Source organism: Xiphophorus couchianus, chromosome 20, assembly GCF_001444195.1.
Source record: "Xiphophorus couchianus chromosome 20, X_couchianus-1.0, whole genome shotgun sequence".
NCBI classification, from domain to species: Eukaryota; Metazoa; Chordata; class Actinopteri; order Cyprinodontiformes; family Poeciliidae; genus Xiphophorus; species Xiphophorus couchianus.
In genome coordinates this window covers 28,416,647-28,432,188 of record NC_040247.1, presented here as the reverse complement: position 1 = coordinate 28,432,188, position 15,542 = coordinate 28,416,647, and the positions used below count along the sequence as shown (strand labels likewise).

At 48.1% G+C, this 15,542-nt stretch overlaps 1 protein-coding gene across 6 annotated transcripts in view; it reads left to right on the top strand.

Moving 5' to 3' along the window:
- Positions 1-15,542, top strand: part of setd5 (SET domain containing 5) — a 37,813-nt gene that overhangs the window by 19,745 nt on the left and 2,526 nt on the right. Inside the window, exons 2-24 of one of the 6 annotated variants that reach the window (XM_028001756.1) lie at positions 1,298-1,564; positions 3,594-3,696; positions 4,132-4,361; positions 4,444-4,502; positions 4,903-5,090; positions 5,640-5,678; positions 5,773-6,057; positions 6,170-6,318; positions 6,399-6,516; positions 6,598-6,707; positions 6,787-7,036; positions 7,134-7,205; positions 7,917-8,063; positions 8,158-8,550; positions 8,659-8,919; positions 9,270-9,387; positions 9,485-9,714; positions 10,219-10,275; positions 10,430-10,873; positions 11,169-11,261; positions 14,913-15,169; positions 15,250-15,359; positions 15,440-15,528. In XM_028001756.1, coding sequence (XP_027857557.1) covers positions 1,494-1,564; positions 3,594-3,696; positions 4,132-4,361; positions 4,444-4,502; positions 4,903-5,090; positions 5,640-5,678; positions 5,773-6,057; positions 6,170-6,318; positions 6,399-6,516; positions 6,598-6,707; positions 6,787-7,036; positions 7,134-7,205; positions 7,917-8,063; positions 8,158-8,550; positions 8,659-8,919; positions 9,270-9,387; positions 9,485-9,714; positions 10,219-10,275; positions 10,430-10,873; positions 11,169-11,261; positions 14,913-15,169; positions 15,250-15,359; positions 15,440-15,528 — 3,873 coding nt within the window. In that variant the 5' untranslated portion in view covers positions 1,298-1,493. Of the gene's footprint in view, positions 1-1,297; positions 1,565-3,593; positions 3,697-4,101; positions 4,362-4,443; positions 4,503-4,902; positions 5,091-5,639; positions 5,679-5,772; positions 6,058-6,169; positions 6,319-6,398; positions 6,517-6,597; positions 6,708-6,786; positions 7,037-7,133; positions 7,206-7,916; positions 8,064-8,157; positions 8,551-8,658; positions 8,920-9,269; positions 9,388-9,484; positions 9,715-10,218; positions 10,276-10,429; positions 10,874-11,168; positions 11,262-11,341; positions 14,804-14,912; positions 15,170-15,249; positions 15,360-15,439; positions 15,529-15,542 lie in introns of those variants that run through there. The other 5 variants (XM_028001755.1, XM_028001754.1, XR_003593489.1 and 2 more) reach the window with 5 other exon arrangements.

Genomic DNA, 15,542 nt, shown 5'->3' with positions numbered 1-15,542 from the left:
AGCCTGTTGTGAAGGCTCAGTCTAGTTAGCATAGCTACCAGTGATGGCAGATAAATGGTTTCCTGTAATGATATGTTGTTTCTCCACCATTAGCACATTTAGCAGCGAGTGAATGAAGTTGATTGTCAGCACTAAGACCCTCTTTCTGGTTCTGATTGGTTGTTTTGGCTGGAATGTTGCATTACTTTAGCTAGCAATAGCAGCTCAGGGAGGAGGTGGAGGAGATTGATTGTTTTCACAGATTATCTGACATGATGACAGCTTTAACAAATATGGAGAAAACATTTTTTTATTAAAGTTATATACTGCAGCTTGAATAAAATTTAACTACATAGCATTTTTTGAGAAGTCAGGATTGCTTCATGTGTATTTTGCATGTTGCCTATGACTGTTGCTCGTGGGGAGAGACATTTCAGTAATCTAAAACTGATACAAAACATTTAAGCAACCTACTTGCATACTGTATGTGGATTGTTGGATGTTAAATTCATGAGCAGTAAATATCGTGCTAGTATCAGTATTGAACCAAAGAAAACAAGGCAGTAGCAAGCCTTTAAAATTGTGACGCTTTTGATGGGTCAGATAGACTCAAAAAATTGTAACAGCAGCTGCGTGGAGGGGCCCAATTAAATTTTTTGTCAGGGGGCCCAAGATTCCTGGTGGTACCCCTGGTGCTACGTAAACAGCAGTCTATTTGTTACTTGTAGCTTAAGACATTTATTTTAAACTTTGCTTGTTGTCCAACAATAGCATTTTAACTTTTGTTAACCTGTTTACTATGGTAAAACTATTCTTATAATTAATCTAACATGCTGACATTTGCTAAGACGCTATGTTTGTCAATGCTTAACATGCTGATGTTAGCTTACATGCTGATGCTAGCATTCTGGCTAACAGCAGCAGGTTTAATACATAAATTATGTTTAGGCCCTTATCTGTTCATAGTCGGTTGTATATCCAACCAAGTCTCTTATTTTGAAGAGTATCTAATACATTCACATGCCTTTTAGTGTCGTACCGTGGCTGGGATGACGGTTTCACATAAAAAACAAGTAGCCACAGCAGCACACTGAACATCTTTGTGAAAGGTAAAAAAGACTTAATAAAAAATCGGGATTTGATCAACACCATAACCGACATGAACTATAAAAGCATTTAATTCACAGGAAAAGAGTCTGAAATGTATAGCTGGCTGTGCTAAACACAGCTGATTGTTGACATAATCACATACAGCAGGAGCCAGAAGCCATTTTGTATTTGCTAATCTTTAACAAATGTTTGTGCCCTCCGTCCTCAGGTCCCCCATGACCGTGAGCCGTGGGCTGCGGCTCGACGGCGCCCCCCTTCTGGAGTGGTCCGTTGCTATAAGTTAAACCTTGTGAATCCTTTTCTCATCCTCCTTCCCCCCATCCCATCCTGTCTCCCCTCTTCCCCTTTTCACCCCCTCCTTCCCCCTCGTCCCCCCATTTCCACGCGTCGCTGTGCTGGACGTCATGAGCATAGTAATCACTCTGGGAGTCACCACACCTGAAACGTCTTACTCGGATATGGCTGCTGGATCAGAGTAAGTCAACGCCAGCTGACCGGAACTGGCTGATGCCTGTTACTCTTTCAATTTTTTTCACTGGTAAATGGACTACATTTATATAATAACTCCTATCCAGTCAAAGCGCTTTCATTATTATCTCTCATATATGTATTTTGTGCTGCTAATGGCTCTTTGAACAAGAAATGTTCCAAAAACATGTCTAGTCTTCCTGCCGACAATGTCATTAATTAATTCCCATTAGAGTAGAGTGTGCTAGAAGAAAATCCTCTCACTACTAATTTAAAAACACGTAAAAAATGACAACATTTGACATTTTACGGTTTATTCTCACCAGCCCTCTTTAGTCCGCTGTAATCAAACTCTATAGTTTATTTGTCTGGGCGGTCCTGTTCATTCGGGGAAGTGTAAATGTGGAATCGGACTCTAATATAAAGACCAAAAACGTGAACTCTAATCTGCCTAAAAACGTCGGTCTCGGTTCAGTTGAAGTGAACTCTGGTGCGGTTCGAATGCGTATGTGGATACAAGCCGACCGGAGGAGCTAGAACCAAATAAATGCACAAATCCAGCAACACAGGGAGAAATGGCTGGTCGTCTTTCATAAAGACAAAAAAGAACTACAGACATTTCTCAACATGTCAGGAAGGAGCGTCCTCCTAGAATAAGGCCTACACCTGTGTTCTTAGTCTGACCTCACTGATGTTTGTTGAGGCTACTTTACTCAGTGGTGGCGTTCACACTGAAGAGGGTGGAAATTAGCAGAGTCCAGTAGGACGTGTGTTCGGTGCCGTCAGGTTTGAGGCCCAAATCCGAACCTTTTGTCTCTAGAATAACCGGGGCGATCACTTCCTCACACAGGGCCTATGTAGGTATGGATTATTTTTCTCCCTTAATAACAAACATCTTCATTTACAATCTGCATTGATTTTGGTTTACTTGTGTTGTTTTTGACAAATACTTAAATTGACTTTCTGAAAGTGTGACAAACCAGCGTAATAGAATAGAAGCCTCATTTTAAATATTTCATTCCAATGTTTTGCGGTACTATTGTGGTAATGATAAAAATCATGATGAAACCTATTTATTAACTACTTCTCTAGGTAAACGTATGAGTTTGAATGGATGGCACAGCATCCACATCACCACTCTTCTCTTGAAAAACCTTCCTAATTGGAACAAGCTTCTTCAGGAACCACATACTGAAAATATTTCTACGACTTAGCTGCACACCGTAACTGGATTTGATTAGATTCTGACTGACTGACATTTATTGATGCAAATAGCACACAAAATAGGAAAATAACTTTTGCATTTTGTTTTTTATTCATTTAACACCATTAAAACATAGATACAGGCACCGATTGAGAAACCGGTAGCATCATAAAGGGCCATCATAAAGACCGTCAATACAAATCCAATATGATGGTCAGTGTTCCATATGTTCTGGTTCAAAAGCAACTCTAAACAAATAGGTTTTTAGCCTGGATTTAAAGGCTGCTTTGGAGTTTTCTGAAAGTTTGTTCCAGATTTGTGGTGCTTAGATGCTGAAAGAAGCTCCATGTTTGATTCTGGAATAAATCAACATCCTTATAAGAAAATGTTTACTTATTTTTGCCTATTCTTAATGGACAGTGAATAGAGTGAGTTGACTTAAGTTTGTTAAGCAGACTGGTTCCAGACTGGTTTTAGCCAGGCTCCTGACTGGTTCTGACCAGGTTCCTGACCTGGTTTTAGTCTGGTTTCAGACCGATTATGACCGGGTTCCTGACTGGGCTCAGCCCCTTCCTTATCTCTGGTTACCACGGTGACTTCTCCCTCCTGCTGGGATTTCATGCAACTCTCTTTCATCTGGTTTCCTTCAACATGTAGACTTGCTGCAGAGTCAGAGCGAAGAGGAGCTCTGGTGCCCTCTAGTGGCGACGTCCCACCATTAATCAGCCGTGGGAAAGCCAGCCATGAAATTCTGTGTGTTAGACTTTGTGGGTGTGTGTTTGTGTGTGTGTGTTGACTTGTTTTACCTGATGAAGTTTGTTTGTGTTTTCAGCCCTGAGTCAGTTGAAGCAAGCCCTGCAGTGAATGAGAAGAACTACAACAACCACAGCTGTGGTAGTGCACAGAATCATGGGTATCGGGGACTCCCATATGCTGTGAGTTCAGACAGCTTCTTCCTCATCTGCGGCTCTGATCTTAGCACGTCTTGTAGTTTATTTTATTGTTCTTTCTTAATGAGAAGGCAGCAATCGTGATGACTAGAGATTGTAAATAAGAACTAATAGATTCTGCCTCAGCCTTTCTATTTTCTCCTAATCTTTTTTCCGTTTACTTGGTCTGTTAAGATGCTGTTGTCAGAGTGAAACTGTAGGTCGCTAATGCATCCACTTGAAGTGAAATAGTCCTCCCTGCTGTTAGCCTGCCGTACCTGCGGACCGCTTCTGTTATTAACAGCTGTTACTGTTTTCACATACCTGGTATTTTGCCCTCATTTTCATTTGTCTCCATTTTCCGTTTCCCTTTTTTTTTTTTTGTTGCCTGAACACCCCCGTTGTTTGAAGATGCAACAGTCTTCCGTTGTATGTTGTCAGGATCACAACTATGGCGCGCCCCCTCCCCCTACCCCACCCGCCTCTCCACTTTCCCAAACCATCATTCCCCGCATGGACCTCAACGGCATGGTCCGCAGCTCCCATTACCACGAACCCCGGGCCGAGCACTCCGCCGACAGCGACAGCTCCTCCGAGGAGGACGCGGCCGTGAGCGGCTGGTGCCGCTGCAGCCCCACACCAGACGGGGCACACCTCAAATGCACCTGCAGGTTAGCGCCCGGTCCGACTGCCGGAACCGGTCGGCTGAGGCCCAAACAGCTTTCGTCCCGTGCTGACCCACTGTCTTTGCAGGGAGCTGGACAGGAGGAAAGGAGTAGAGGGCGCCCACAGAAAGCAAGAGAATGTTTCAGGTACACTTCAAGTGGTTGCCCTGGTAATGGCCCTTTATGTGAAGAGGCGTGCATAAGACTGGCAGGAACAAGACATAATACCTATTATGAACATGTAGGGATGTTAATGAATGTTTGTTATTGTTGTCAAGAATTGGTAAGTAATGACACTTTTAAAGCAAAATCGCAGTAAAAGTCTATTAAAATTGTAAACTGTGCATTAAAAGTGTCATTATTTACTGAATGACACATCATGAGAACAATCAAACATTCATGAAGACTCCTTCATGTCTACGACAGGTGTCATGTCAGTCTAATTCACATCCCTTCAAATAAAGATTTACTGTTGCCGGTATTCAAAACATTTTCAAAGGTGTGCAGAAAAAAAATCAACTGTTTTTTTTGTTTGTTTTTTTTTCAGCTGGAGAAAGCAGTGCGACAGAAAGTGGTGATGAAGAGGTTTCTCCCTCCACCGTCTCCTACACGGCTACCCAGCACACCCCTACCAGCATCAAACTGACCGTCAACCGGGTCAAGAGGAGCAAATCCAAGAAAAGGAAGAAGAGCACGGAGCGAGGCCGCGGAACACCCAAGCCAAAGAAAGTCAAGGTGTGTGTAGGCGTGTAGGGGTGTGTGTGTGTGTGTGTGTGTGTGTGTGTGTGTGTGAGAGCCACAACAGCAACAAGATCAAGACGAATGCACAGCGAATCCTTCTGTCCGCATTCTGTCACTGGACAACAGCTACTTACAGGTTTTTTAGACGGCATATCTAAAATGTATTAAACACAATAACATAGTACAACATAATATTGACTACATATACAAAATCATACAAATAAAGCAAAAAATATGAAAACATGACAATAAAAAAATAAATAAAGGCTACATACATATATGTTTTGTAGCATTGCATGGAAAAGTTGAGGAACCTCTGGTATAGGGAACTGAAAACAATGGCACACCACACTTTTCAGACTTTTATGGATTTTTTTTTTTCTTCTTTTCCTCCCACTTTGCAATTAACAATGACTCTGTTGATCCATCGCATGAAATCATAAATAAAATCTAATCAGCTGACGGTTTCATCATGGCAGCGTTAGAAGCCTGGTTTGTTTCCGTTGTTTTCTAACTGTTGCCGCCTCGGCTTCTCATTTCCAGGCTTTCAGACAGGGTTCAAGGAAATCCATGAGGATGAAGGTGAGCGTTGCATCCGTCCCACACATCTCGCTTATTCCTCCCGCACAGCTGAAAGCTCCTGGTCACATCCCCCTGCCTGTTTGCTCTCGCGCAGAACTCCACCTCCGAGGCCAGCGTGCTGGACGAGAACACGGCCGAGGGCTGGGAGAGCCGCATCCGCCAGTGGACGGACCAGTACGAGGAGGCCCTCTCCAACCAGTACAGCGCCGACATCCAGACGCTGCTAGAGCTGCACCGCTCCGCCTGCGCCTCCGTCTCCAAGGCCGAGAGCGGCGCCTCCACACCGCCCTCCGACACGCAGGCGTGCGTAAACGGCCTGGACACCATCAACCGCACGGAGCTGGCCTGCAACAACACGGTGCTGGGCTCCCAGATGCAGGTCCGCTCACACCCCGCTCCTGTGCCCCCTGCTGGGGGGGACAAAGGCGTGCGAGAGATTGGCGAAAATGCGAGCCTGGCGTGCTGCAGCTCTTCTCTGTTTTGTGTTGCAGCTCCAGCTGGGGCGGGTCACTCGGGTCCAGAAGCACAGGAAGATCCTGCGCGCGGCTAGGAACCTGGAAACGGACACGCTCATCATTGAGTACCGGGGGAAGGTCATGCTCCGACAGCAGTTTGAAGTCAACGGGCATTTCTTTAAAAAGTGAGCCGTCGCCAGCCGGTCGCAGCTGTTCTCCGCCACCGCGGCACGTTCTGCTCTCGCTGACCCTTGTCGTCCTCCAGGCCTTACCCCTTCGTCTTGTTCTACTCCAAATTCAACGACGTGGAGATGTGCGTTGACGCGAGGACGTTCGGAAACGATGCGCGCTTCATCAGGAGGTCCTGCACCCCGAACGCTGAGGTCAGCCTTTTCCCATGTTTTTTTTTTTCCCCATATTAAACTTTTATTCAAAAGCAAGAATGCGTTTTCTCTCCCTCCAAGGTCCGACACATGATCGCCGATGGGATGATCCACCTGTGCATTTACGCCGTCAGCCAGATCGCTAAGGACGCCGAGGTCACCATTGGCTTTGACTACGAGTTCAGCAGCTGGTGAGTTGTGCTCACCTCACCGGCGGTTGTCACGGTCGCGGCTGGGAGTTTGTAACCCGCTCTCTTGATCGCCCTGCAGCAACTATAAGGTGGACTGCGCCTGCCATAAAGGCAACCAGAACTGCCCCGTGCAGAAGCACAACCTGAGCCCGATGGAGAGCTTCCTGAACCCGACTGCTCTCGCTCTTCCCTCTCCCGCTGTTGGCACGGAGACGCGGCGCAGGAAAGCCCAAAGAAAAGAGCTGGAGAGCTGCCTGGCCAGCAACGGCACGCTGACTCCGGACCAGCAGCCAGAGGGCAGGGACCTGCAGGGAGTCAGCGACACCGAGGTGGGCTTTTAGCTCCAGCTGTTTGTCTGGATCACCAGGTGAAGTTGAAGTGTTAGGGAGTAAATGTGTTGATGTGTGTGCTAATGTGTTGCCGTAGGAGAGAACGCTGACTGAGGTCAAAGCAGAAGACGGAGAAATGGATGAAAATGGGATCGGCTGTAGTAAAAGAGTACGAGATTTTCATCTGTTTTCCCGACATTTCTGCTTCATCTGCATATTTCCCCCAGAAAACCTTCTAAACCCGGTGATGGGAGCAGCCCACTAGTGGCCAAATGTGTTAATTTAGTTTTTTTTTAAGTCACCAAAATTTAGAGGTGCAGGCATCATAATTTGGAAATAATGGCATGAAGCCGAAGGGCAGGTGAAGGGACGACACAATTTGCGTGGACCCCTTGCGCCCAGTTCAATGCGTCAACTATTAAACTAGCTTAATCCATCTTTACTGTCACCTATTTAAAATAAACAAGCATTGCTTAACCTGGTGGGAGAGGCAAGTAGAGCCTGGTGGCCCTCCAGGTTTATAATGCGCTGGGGGAAACCCTGTATCTAGTCTGCTGACACAACAGGGTTCCTGGGGAGCGACTGTGGCGACGGCGGTTATTCGGTGGATCGCTGGTTCGATTCTTGGTCCACCCACCCTCATCATTTGTGTCCTTGGCAAGATGCTTCACCCGCCTTGCCTGCGGCTGATGTCAGACTACCCCAGGGCAGCTGTGCCTACAATCCAGTAGCTTGGCCTTTGAGATTTCAATTTGAGATATAAAGGGCATTATAATTATATTTGTTAGTCTGAAATGAGCCCACATGTCCCAGGTCAGGTCTTAAAACGTTTCAGAAGCTGGATTGCTTGTTTCTGAAGGCTGCTTCTCTCTGCCTGAAGGTTCCAACCAGGCGAAGAGTGACAGGAGCTGAAGTTAAGGACGAGGCGGTGGACACTGAGGACAGGACGGGAAACCCTCCAGAGACGCCTTCTGTCCCACACAGCTCTGGAGTGGGAGTCAGCACACGCCGGACCACCTACTTCACAGTGAGACCAAAGAAGCAGCCAGTGTCTGAATCCCGTCAGGCGCAATCGTCGTGGCGACAGGTTTAACATGTTGTCTTTCCACCTTCCCTTACAGGAGAACCCTCCTGGTGAGGACAAGCCACCAGCAGTAACCCTCCCCGCCCTGCCCGCGCCCCCTAAACCCACCAGGCCCGCCAAGCCCCGACCCAAGAGCCGGATTTCTCGCTACCGTTCCAGCTCGTCGCAGCGCGCTCGGCGCCAGCGCCAAGCCCTGGCCCAGCAGCAGGCGGCGGCGGCAGCGGCAGCAGCCGCTGCAGCAGCATCGATGTCCTCGGCGCAGGCGGTGGCTGACCAGGGGGCCGCTCTGCGCGATGAAGGGTCTCAGTGCCAACATGGGGCCGAACACGGCCATGGAGACGGCGGTCAGGGAGCTCATCCCCTGGATGGAGACGCTCAGGGTCCCAACAGCATACACAAAGGCAGTGTGCGCTACCCCAAGACAAAGAAGGTGGGGCTACGCTAGCATGACACTTATCAGAACCACTCTGACCTCTCTGTCACAGCATTTGAGGTCTTCTCTGCCTGATCAGCTAAGCAGTCATTTGTCTCTCATCAGTACCTCGTCACAGAGTGGCTGAACGACAAAGTCCCTGGAGGGGAAAAGCTCCAGCAGGAGGTGCCTGTTGAGCGGCCCCTGCGGATAACCACAGACCCCACAGTGTTGGCCACCACCCTCAACATGCTGCCGGGCCTGTCCCACTCATCACTCATCTGCACAGCCCCCAGACACTACGTCCGATTCGGCTCTCCGTTCACCCCCGAGAGGCGCCGACCCCGCCCGCTGCAGATGGATGGCACCTATGGCTGCTACAAAAAGGTCAGACTACTCTATAAACACATGGCTAGCAGTGCAGGGAGCTCAACTATAGGCTGCTTAGCTTCAGTTGTTGCAGCTGGAAACTAGAGATCAGGCCTGAAATCGGGGTGTGGTGATGAACCTTTAAAAATGTGAAATGTGTCAAATTTAAATAGTTTTTACTTTTCCAGTTTATCACAGTGGATTTAGAAAGTGTTCATGTACCTGCCTCTGGCCTTCCTCTCCTCGCCCCATTGTTTAAATCAGTAGCTGATCACATCACACACACCATCCCATCTGCATCAGTCTCTGTTCCGCTTCATAGTTGTAAAACTAGAAGTTGACATGTGGGTGGTGTTGTCACCTTGCAGAGATGGATCAAACAGGTGGAGGATGAGAGCTGTTCTAACAGTGTGGAGGACGGAACAGAGTCCACCTCCTCCCAACAGAGCACCAGCAGCCGCTCCACCCCCAACCCGCTCTGCAGCGGTAGGTCACAGCCGCTTCTTGACTCCCACACCCACTTCTTCTTGTGGAGCTACGAATATGAACCATGTGTGTATGTCGTCCTATTTCTTTAAATCAGATGTCGCTGCACCGTTTAAAAAGCGGCATCACAAGTACGCAGCCGAGACCACGCCAGCGTCCTCGGACCACCTGCTTCGCCCGCTCTCACCGATCACGCCTCCACTTCCTGAAGACTCTCTCCACTCGCTGCTCCACCCGCCGTGTGGCTCTGTGCTGCCCAACGGCCTGGTCTACTCCCCGATGCCCTCGCAACCCACAAGCCGCTGCAACACACCGCTTCAGTTCGAAGTAAGAGTCCTAACAACCCGGAGTATCTTCCAAGGCTCGTCGGCCATCTTGTAGCGAACAATTAATTCGCGGTTCTCTGTGTCACAGGTTACAGTAACTTCATCCAAACTAGAGCCATAGAAATCTGCGGTAATATTTTTACAGGGCTTCCTCCCGAGAGTGGTTAATATTTATATGAGGAGGAGTGGTGGTGTCACACAGTGTGTGTGAGAGAGCTTTGACTCTTCTTCCCTCAGTAACAGCTTCCATGTGAAGAGTTATTTGCTAGGGTGCATTCAGAAAGATTGGGTTGTTGATTTTGCAACTGACCAGCCAAAAGTGAAGGTTGATGAAGCTGTAAATGGGTAGAAGGGAGGATTTGTCAATGCATCACTGCGTGTCCTTAGGATGCAGATCAGTGTGTTGTTCTCATCACATTAAATAAATATCTCATCCAGAATGAGCAGGAATGCTGAAGAGTTTTGTTGGATCCTGTTTTAATGTAGCCTTTCTCTTTCACCATAGGACATATCGTCCTCTGAGGCATCGCCTGTACACCGGCCTGAGTCCATCTCTCCAGAAGTATGTTCACATTTCTTTACTCCAAACAAAATGGCTAATATAGTTCTTCATCTTTTAATCACCTTTCTCCTCCATTTATCCTCTTTGTCTTTTATTTGTCTTCTCTATTTCCACTCTACATCTCCTCCTCATCTTCTCTTTGTCTCCTCCTCAGCCGTCTCTTCAGGCCGACTTTGACGCTTCTCGACCTCCATTTCTGGACCTGTCCCTCCCGTCCAGCCTGGAGAGCCCCAGGGCCATGACCTCTGACGACTTTCCCGGGGCCGCTTCAGGCCAAGATTCCCTGAACCTGCCGGCATGCTCTTCCTCGGACTCCAAAAGCAGGGAGAAGGCCTTCAGGACAGAGTTCAACCTCATTTACACCTGCTCCCCCCTCAACGCAAACCTGGGGAATCCGCTGAGCTCGGAGCGCCACCATTCCCAGGTGGACGGCGCTTTCTCTCCCGCAGATTCCTTCCACAGTTCGCTCAGTGGACAGGGCCTGGTCGGAGACGTGGGCTCCGGCTCGCTGTCTCCTTTTGGGGAGAGCCATTACGGAGCGGCCTACCCAGACAGGAGCACTTCGCCTCACACCAGCAATCCCCCGCAGAAAAAGAAGGCAAGTCCTCCACACCTCAGTGATGGGAGCCGCAGATGTTTTGAGCATTTGTCGTTAAATGTTTTAGACGTCACGAGCTATTCCCACCAGGCTCACCAGTTTAAGTGGCTTTTTCTTGCTGAAGGAACTTCTGTCCATTAGACGGAACCTTTTCTAGTTACATGTGTGTATCTGAATCTCTTTAGATCTGCCCTTCCTCCCTCTCCCTCCTCCTCCTCCTTTCTCAGCCACCCGTCACCCCGATGCTCCTTGACACTCTTTGCCAAGTCTCTCTTCCGCTTTTCTTCCAAGGCAGAGGGCCAACCAGCATACCATTAGTCTGCTGACAGGAAAGGCAGAATACCAGCCTATAGCTGTAAGAAGTGAAAACAAGCCAGTACATAATATGGTGAATATGCTCCCTACAACTACATCTTTAGAAGTGTGCATGTAAATATTGTTTTGTTTTTTTTTTGCATCTGCATACAGCACTCTTCCTCTCCACCCCCCCATGCTCTGACCACTTCGCCCTGCCCTTCCTCCAAACATTCAGCTATGAGCCTCCAGCTCCCCAACAACTTCAGAGTTCTCAATCCATCTCTGTCCAACCCATCTACATGTGGAGAGGTTCATCCATTGCCACCAGGCCAATGGTTCATGGATTGTCATAATGGTGCCAGAGTGAAGCCGGTGTGTGCTTGCTCCCTAACAACTATGGCTCTTTCTCAGCTGTAGCTACTGTATCAAATGGCATCGCTGTGACAGAGTGGACATGCGGCATGAGCCCTGCCAGTGACGCTACCACTCGGTTCAAATCATCTCTGGTTGAAATCAAACCAACCAGGAACAATGTTGAGCCAATGACGTCGTTCAGTCATAGATGGCTAAATATTCAGGAGGTTACGTTTTACCTCAGTAGATCATTTTCTTCCAAAATTCTTTCTGCAGCAAGTCATTTTGTATCACCAGCTGTAACCTTCGAAGTTTAAAATCAATATCAACCTCATATTTTATCAGCTTAAAACCAGAAACTTCAATGTGTGTTTTACTGGGATTTTATGAGACAGACTACAGCCAGTGTTAAGTGGGATGAAAAAGATACTTGAATTCAACAAAATTGTGTTGCATTTATATTTGTGATGTCAGTTGATATTAAAAAATTAAATCGGATTAATCGCTGTGCCTAATTTTGCAAGCTTGAAATATAAATATGCAGACAATTGTGAAGCCCCTCCTGTCACACTCCAACCAATTAAAATTCAAGCTTTTCTCTTTTTTTGCAGTAGACCTTGTTCAGGGGACAACTGACAGATAAGTTGTCTTTTCTTTGCTAGTTTTTAGATGCCTCACCCCTTTCTGATATCGCCCTGGGCCACTGCCCATAAATCCCACATCAGAAACTGCCACTGTATGCATGTTGTCAAAAAAAACAACATTTTTATTGTCTCAAACTGAGCAGATTGGCAGTTTTCCACGTTTTTATATTCAAGAAGGTTTAAATGAGGTCAATCTGTTTTACACATTCATTTCGAAAGCTTCCTCTCCATTTATTTCCTATGGATCGAGGCGGCAGTCGCTCGCCACTCCCGCACGATGCTGTGAACTAGGTAACCACCCAAGGCTTTTAGGTCAAAATAGGCAGTTTCGATAGGTTCTATATCAACATCCTAGAGCTCTGATCATCCATCATCTGGACATGGAGAGAGAACAGATCACCTGCAGATATGGACATCCACCTGGACTGACAGGAGAACATTAATCAGAGCAGCAGCCAAGAGGTTTATATCTCTGGATGAGTTGCAGAGATCCACAGGCGTCGCAGCCAACACACAGAACAATGCACAGAAGGCCAAAATGCAAACAAAAGGTTGCGTAACTTAGAACTAGATCTACACTGTCCACCCCAAAAACTTCCCAACGTGAGACATGGCGATGCTAGCATCATGCCGTGGGAAGCATATTTGTGTTAAGAGTCCAGAGCGAAATCCATTTAACAGGCAGACAGGAAGAGGGTTCCTCATTTTGTTCAGCAACAATCCATCTTTTTCTGTGGCCTCATTTAGGACGAAAACATGAAAAATGTAAAAATTGTTGTTTACTCTTGAACCGCACTGGTGTTAGTTAGCCGCTTGTCTGTATAAACTGTGTAAAGTCACTTAACACTGAAAACTGTTCATGAACACAAACCCAGAGCAATAAATGCATCACATGGTGCCATTAGGCCACTAGTGTCCCTGGCCTGCTCTAGAATCACTGCCAACAATATCTGAGCACACAAAAGTAAAGGTTTGTACTGTAAATGTAACATCCAGTAGGAGCCACACCAGAGGAACTCAGCAGTCAGCAGGAGTATCCAGGCTGTTTCCAGGAGCCTCCAACAGTCGGTCTAAACACACACATTAGACAACAGGACCAACAATGGCTGGTGTGATAAGAAACAGTTTGGGCCACATTACAGAGGACCCTAGAATTGCCCGTAATGCTGGCCCTACAGTGGGCTCTTCAGTTTGCCCTAGAGTTGGCCGTAGAGTGGACTCTATAGATGATCTTACAGTGCGCTCTACAGTGGCCAAGAGTACAGAGTACAGTAAGCTCTACAGGAGGCTCTACCATTGACCCTACAGTGGTCTATGCAATGGACCCTACAGTGGTCTATACAATGGACTCTACAGTGGGCCCTACAATGGACTCTACAATGGACTCTACAATGGACCCTACAGTGGTCTATACCAGTGTTTCCCAACCCTGGTCCTCAAGGCACACTGCCCTGCATGTTTTAGGTATTTCCTTGCTTCAGTCCAGCTGATTTCAATTGATGACTGATTAACAGGCGTTTGTTGAACTGCAATCAGATGAATCAGACACATTAAAGCAAGGATACTTTTAAAACATGTAGGACAGTGTGCCTTGAGGACCAGGGTTGGGAAACACTGGTCCTCAAGTGTTTCCCAATACAATACAATGGTCCCTACAGTGGGCCCTACAGTTGGTTGTATAGTGGGCCATAGAGTGGACCATGGAGCTTGCTATACAGCAGGCTCCACAGTAGAGTGTTTCCTAGCAACCAGTCAGCCTCCGTGCCTGCATGCCAAATCCTAAAGGTGTCCCGACATATTTCATCCGGACTGCCGAAATCGGTTCTCATTGATGTGGACGTGTGATGAAAATTGTTTTGTTTGCAGAGAAGCATCCACCTGCTGAACTCCAGGGCCTGGTTGAACTTTTTTTGTTCAAAGTGTTATCTGATTGGTCAGAAGTTCATTGCTGTTCTTTATGCAGAAATGCGCTGAGACGGATGAAGTATGTTGGGGCCTTCGTGGTCTGGTAATGTGACAATCTGGAAGCAGAGTGGGAGCTGTGTCCACTTTTGCATCCCTTATAGCAAGACTGTGATTCAAACTAAAAACAAAGTCCCGCCACTGCTGCTGTGTGAGTTGAGGCTTACTAAACACTTTTGCAACTGATGAGAGCATACTGGCTGCTGTTGGTGCTCTGTGGTGCCTCTTGACTTCCACTGCTCCTGCACAGCCTTCGCTGGTTCTTTCTCAAGGCATAAGATTCAACTTCAGACAAGAGCCATCCATGTCAGTGTCCGACCATCCCACTCGCTCCTGATCCTCTCGTTTGTTTGTCGTGTTTGCTGATGACATCCAGTTGGGATGAGTCTTCTCGTCGTAAAGGTGTGTGCGTGCCTGAACCCCCTTGTGAACGTTGACATGTGTGTTTTTTGTGGATTTTTTTGAGCGTGGTTGCATCATGCCGTGGTGCGTCTCGTGTTGCTTGTGTTCTGAGCCGAGGGGTGGTGATGTCCAGTCTTTCAGAAACCGGGCGAGAACAGGGGTGCACAGTGGATCCCGACGGTCATGAAACGGGGTTTGAAAACCTTTCTCACAGACTGGAACCCTGAGCCATGCTGCATGTGACCTGTCATCACTCAACATCGCAGTCTGGGTGAATCATGGGATGGATTTTGGCGGCCTGGCATCAAACACGACATGACAATGACGTAGCAGCAGCAGCATGTGTTGATGAGAGTGCCCTACTTCCCTCTGCTGCTCAGGTGTCTCTGCTGGAGTACCGGAAGAGAAAGCAAGGAAGCAGCAGCAGAGCATGTGAACCAGCAGCCAGGATCGCCGCCCCCAGTCAGCCGGACCCTTACTGCAGCAAGGAAACCCACCCGGCCCGCTCCTACCAGCAGATGCAGCCCCCTTCCTCCCCACACTCCACAGCTCCGGTCCCACACCTGGAGGAGGTCAGCCCGCCGGACCACCACAGGGTGCCGCTCAAGCCCAGGCGGCAGGAGTGCAGCAACCAATGGTGAGAGCAGCTACGCTTCCTGTTTCTCTCTGGTCAGTGCTGAGAAAGCACCCCTCTGACAGCTTCCTGCTCCTCCACAGGATGGTCCCCACCACAGTGGAGCGCCTGAGGGAGGGCCAGCGCGTGCTGAGAGGCATCAAGATGGATCGAGTCTACAGACGGAGTGACGGATCAGCAGACGCAGAGCCAGGTACGGCAGCAGTTTCGGGGTTCAGGTCAGTGGAAGAAACGAATCGGACCGGGCTGTGACGCTCCTGTCTCTGTCTCCAGATGCGGAGCGATACGAGCGGAGAGGAGGAGCCCTGGCTGCTTCCACCAAGAGCCCCCACAGATACAGCCCCCCCCTCTACGCACAGCAGGTAGGACCAGCAGC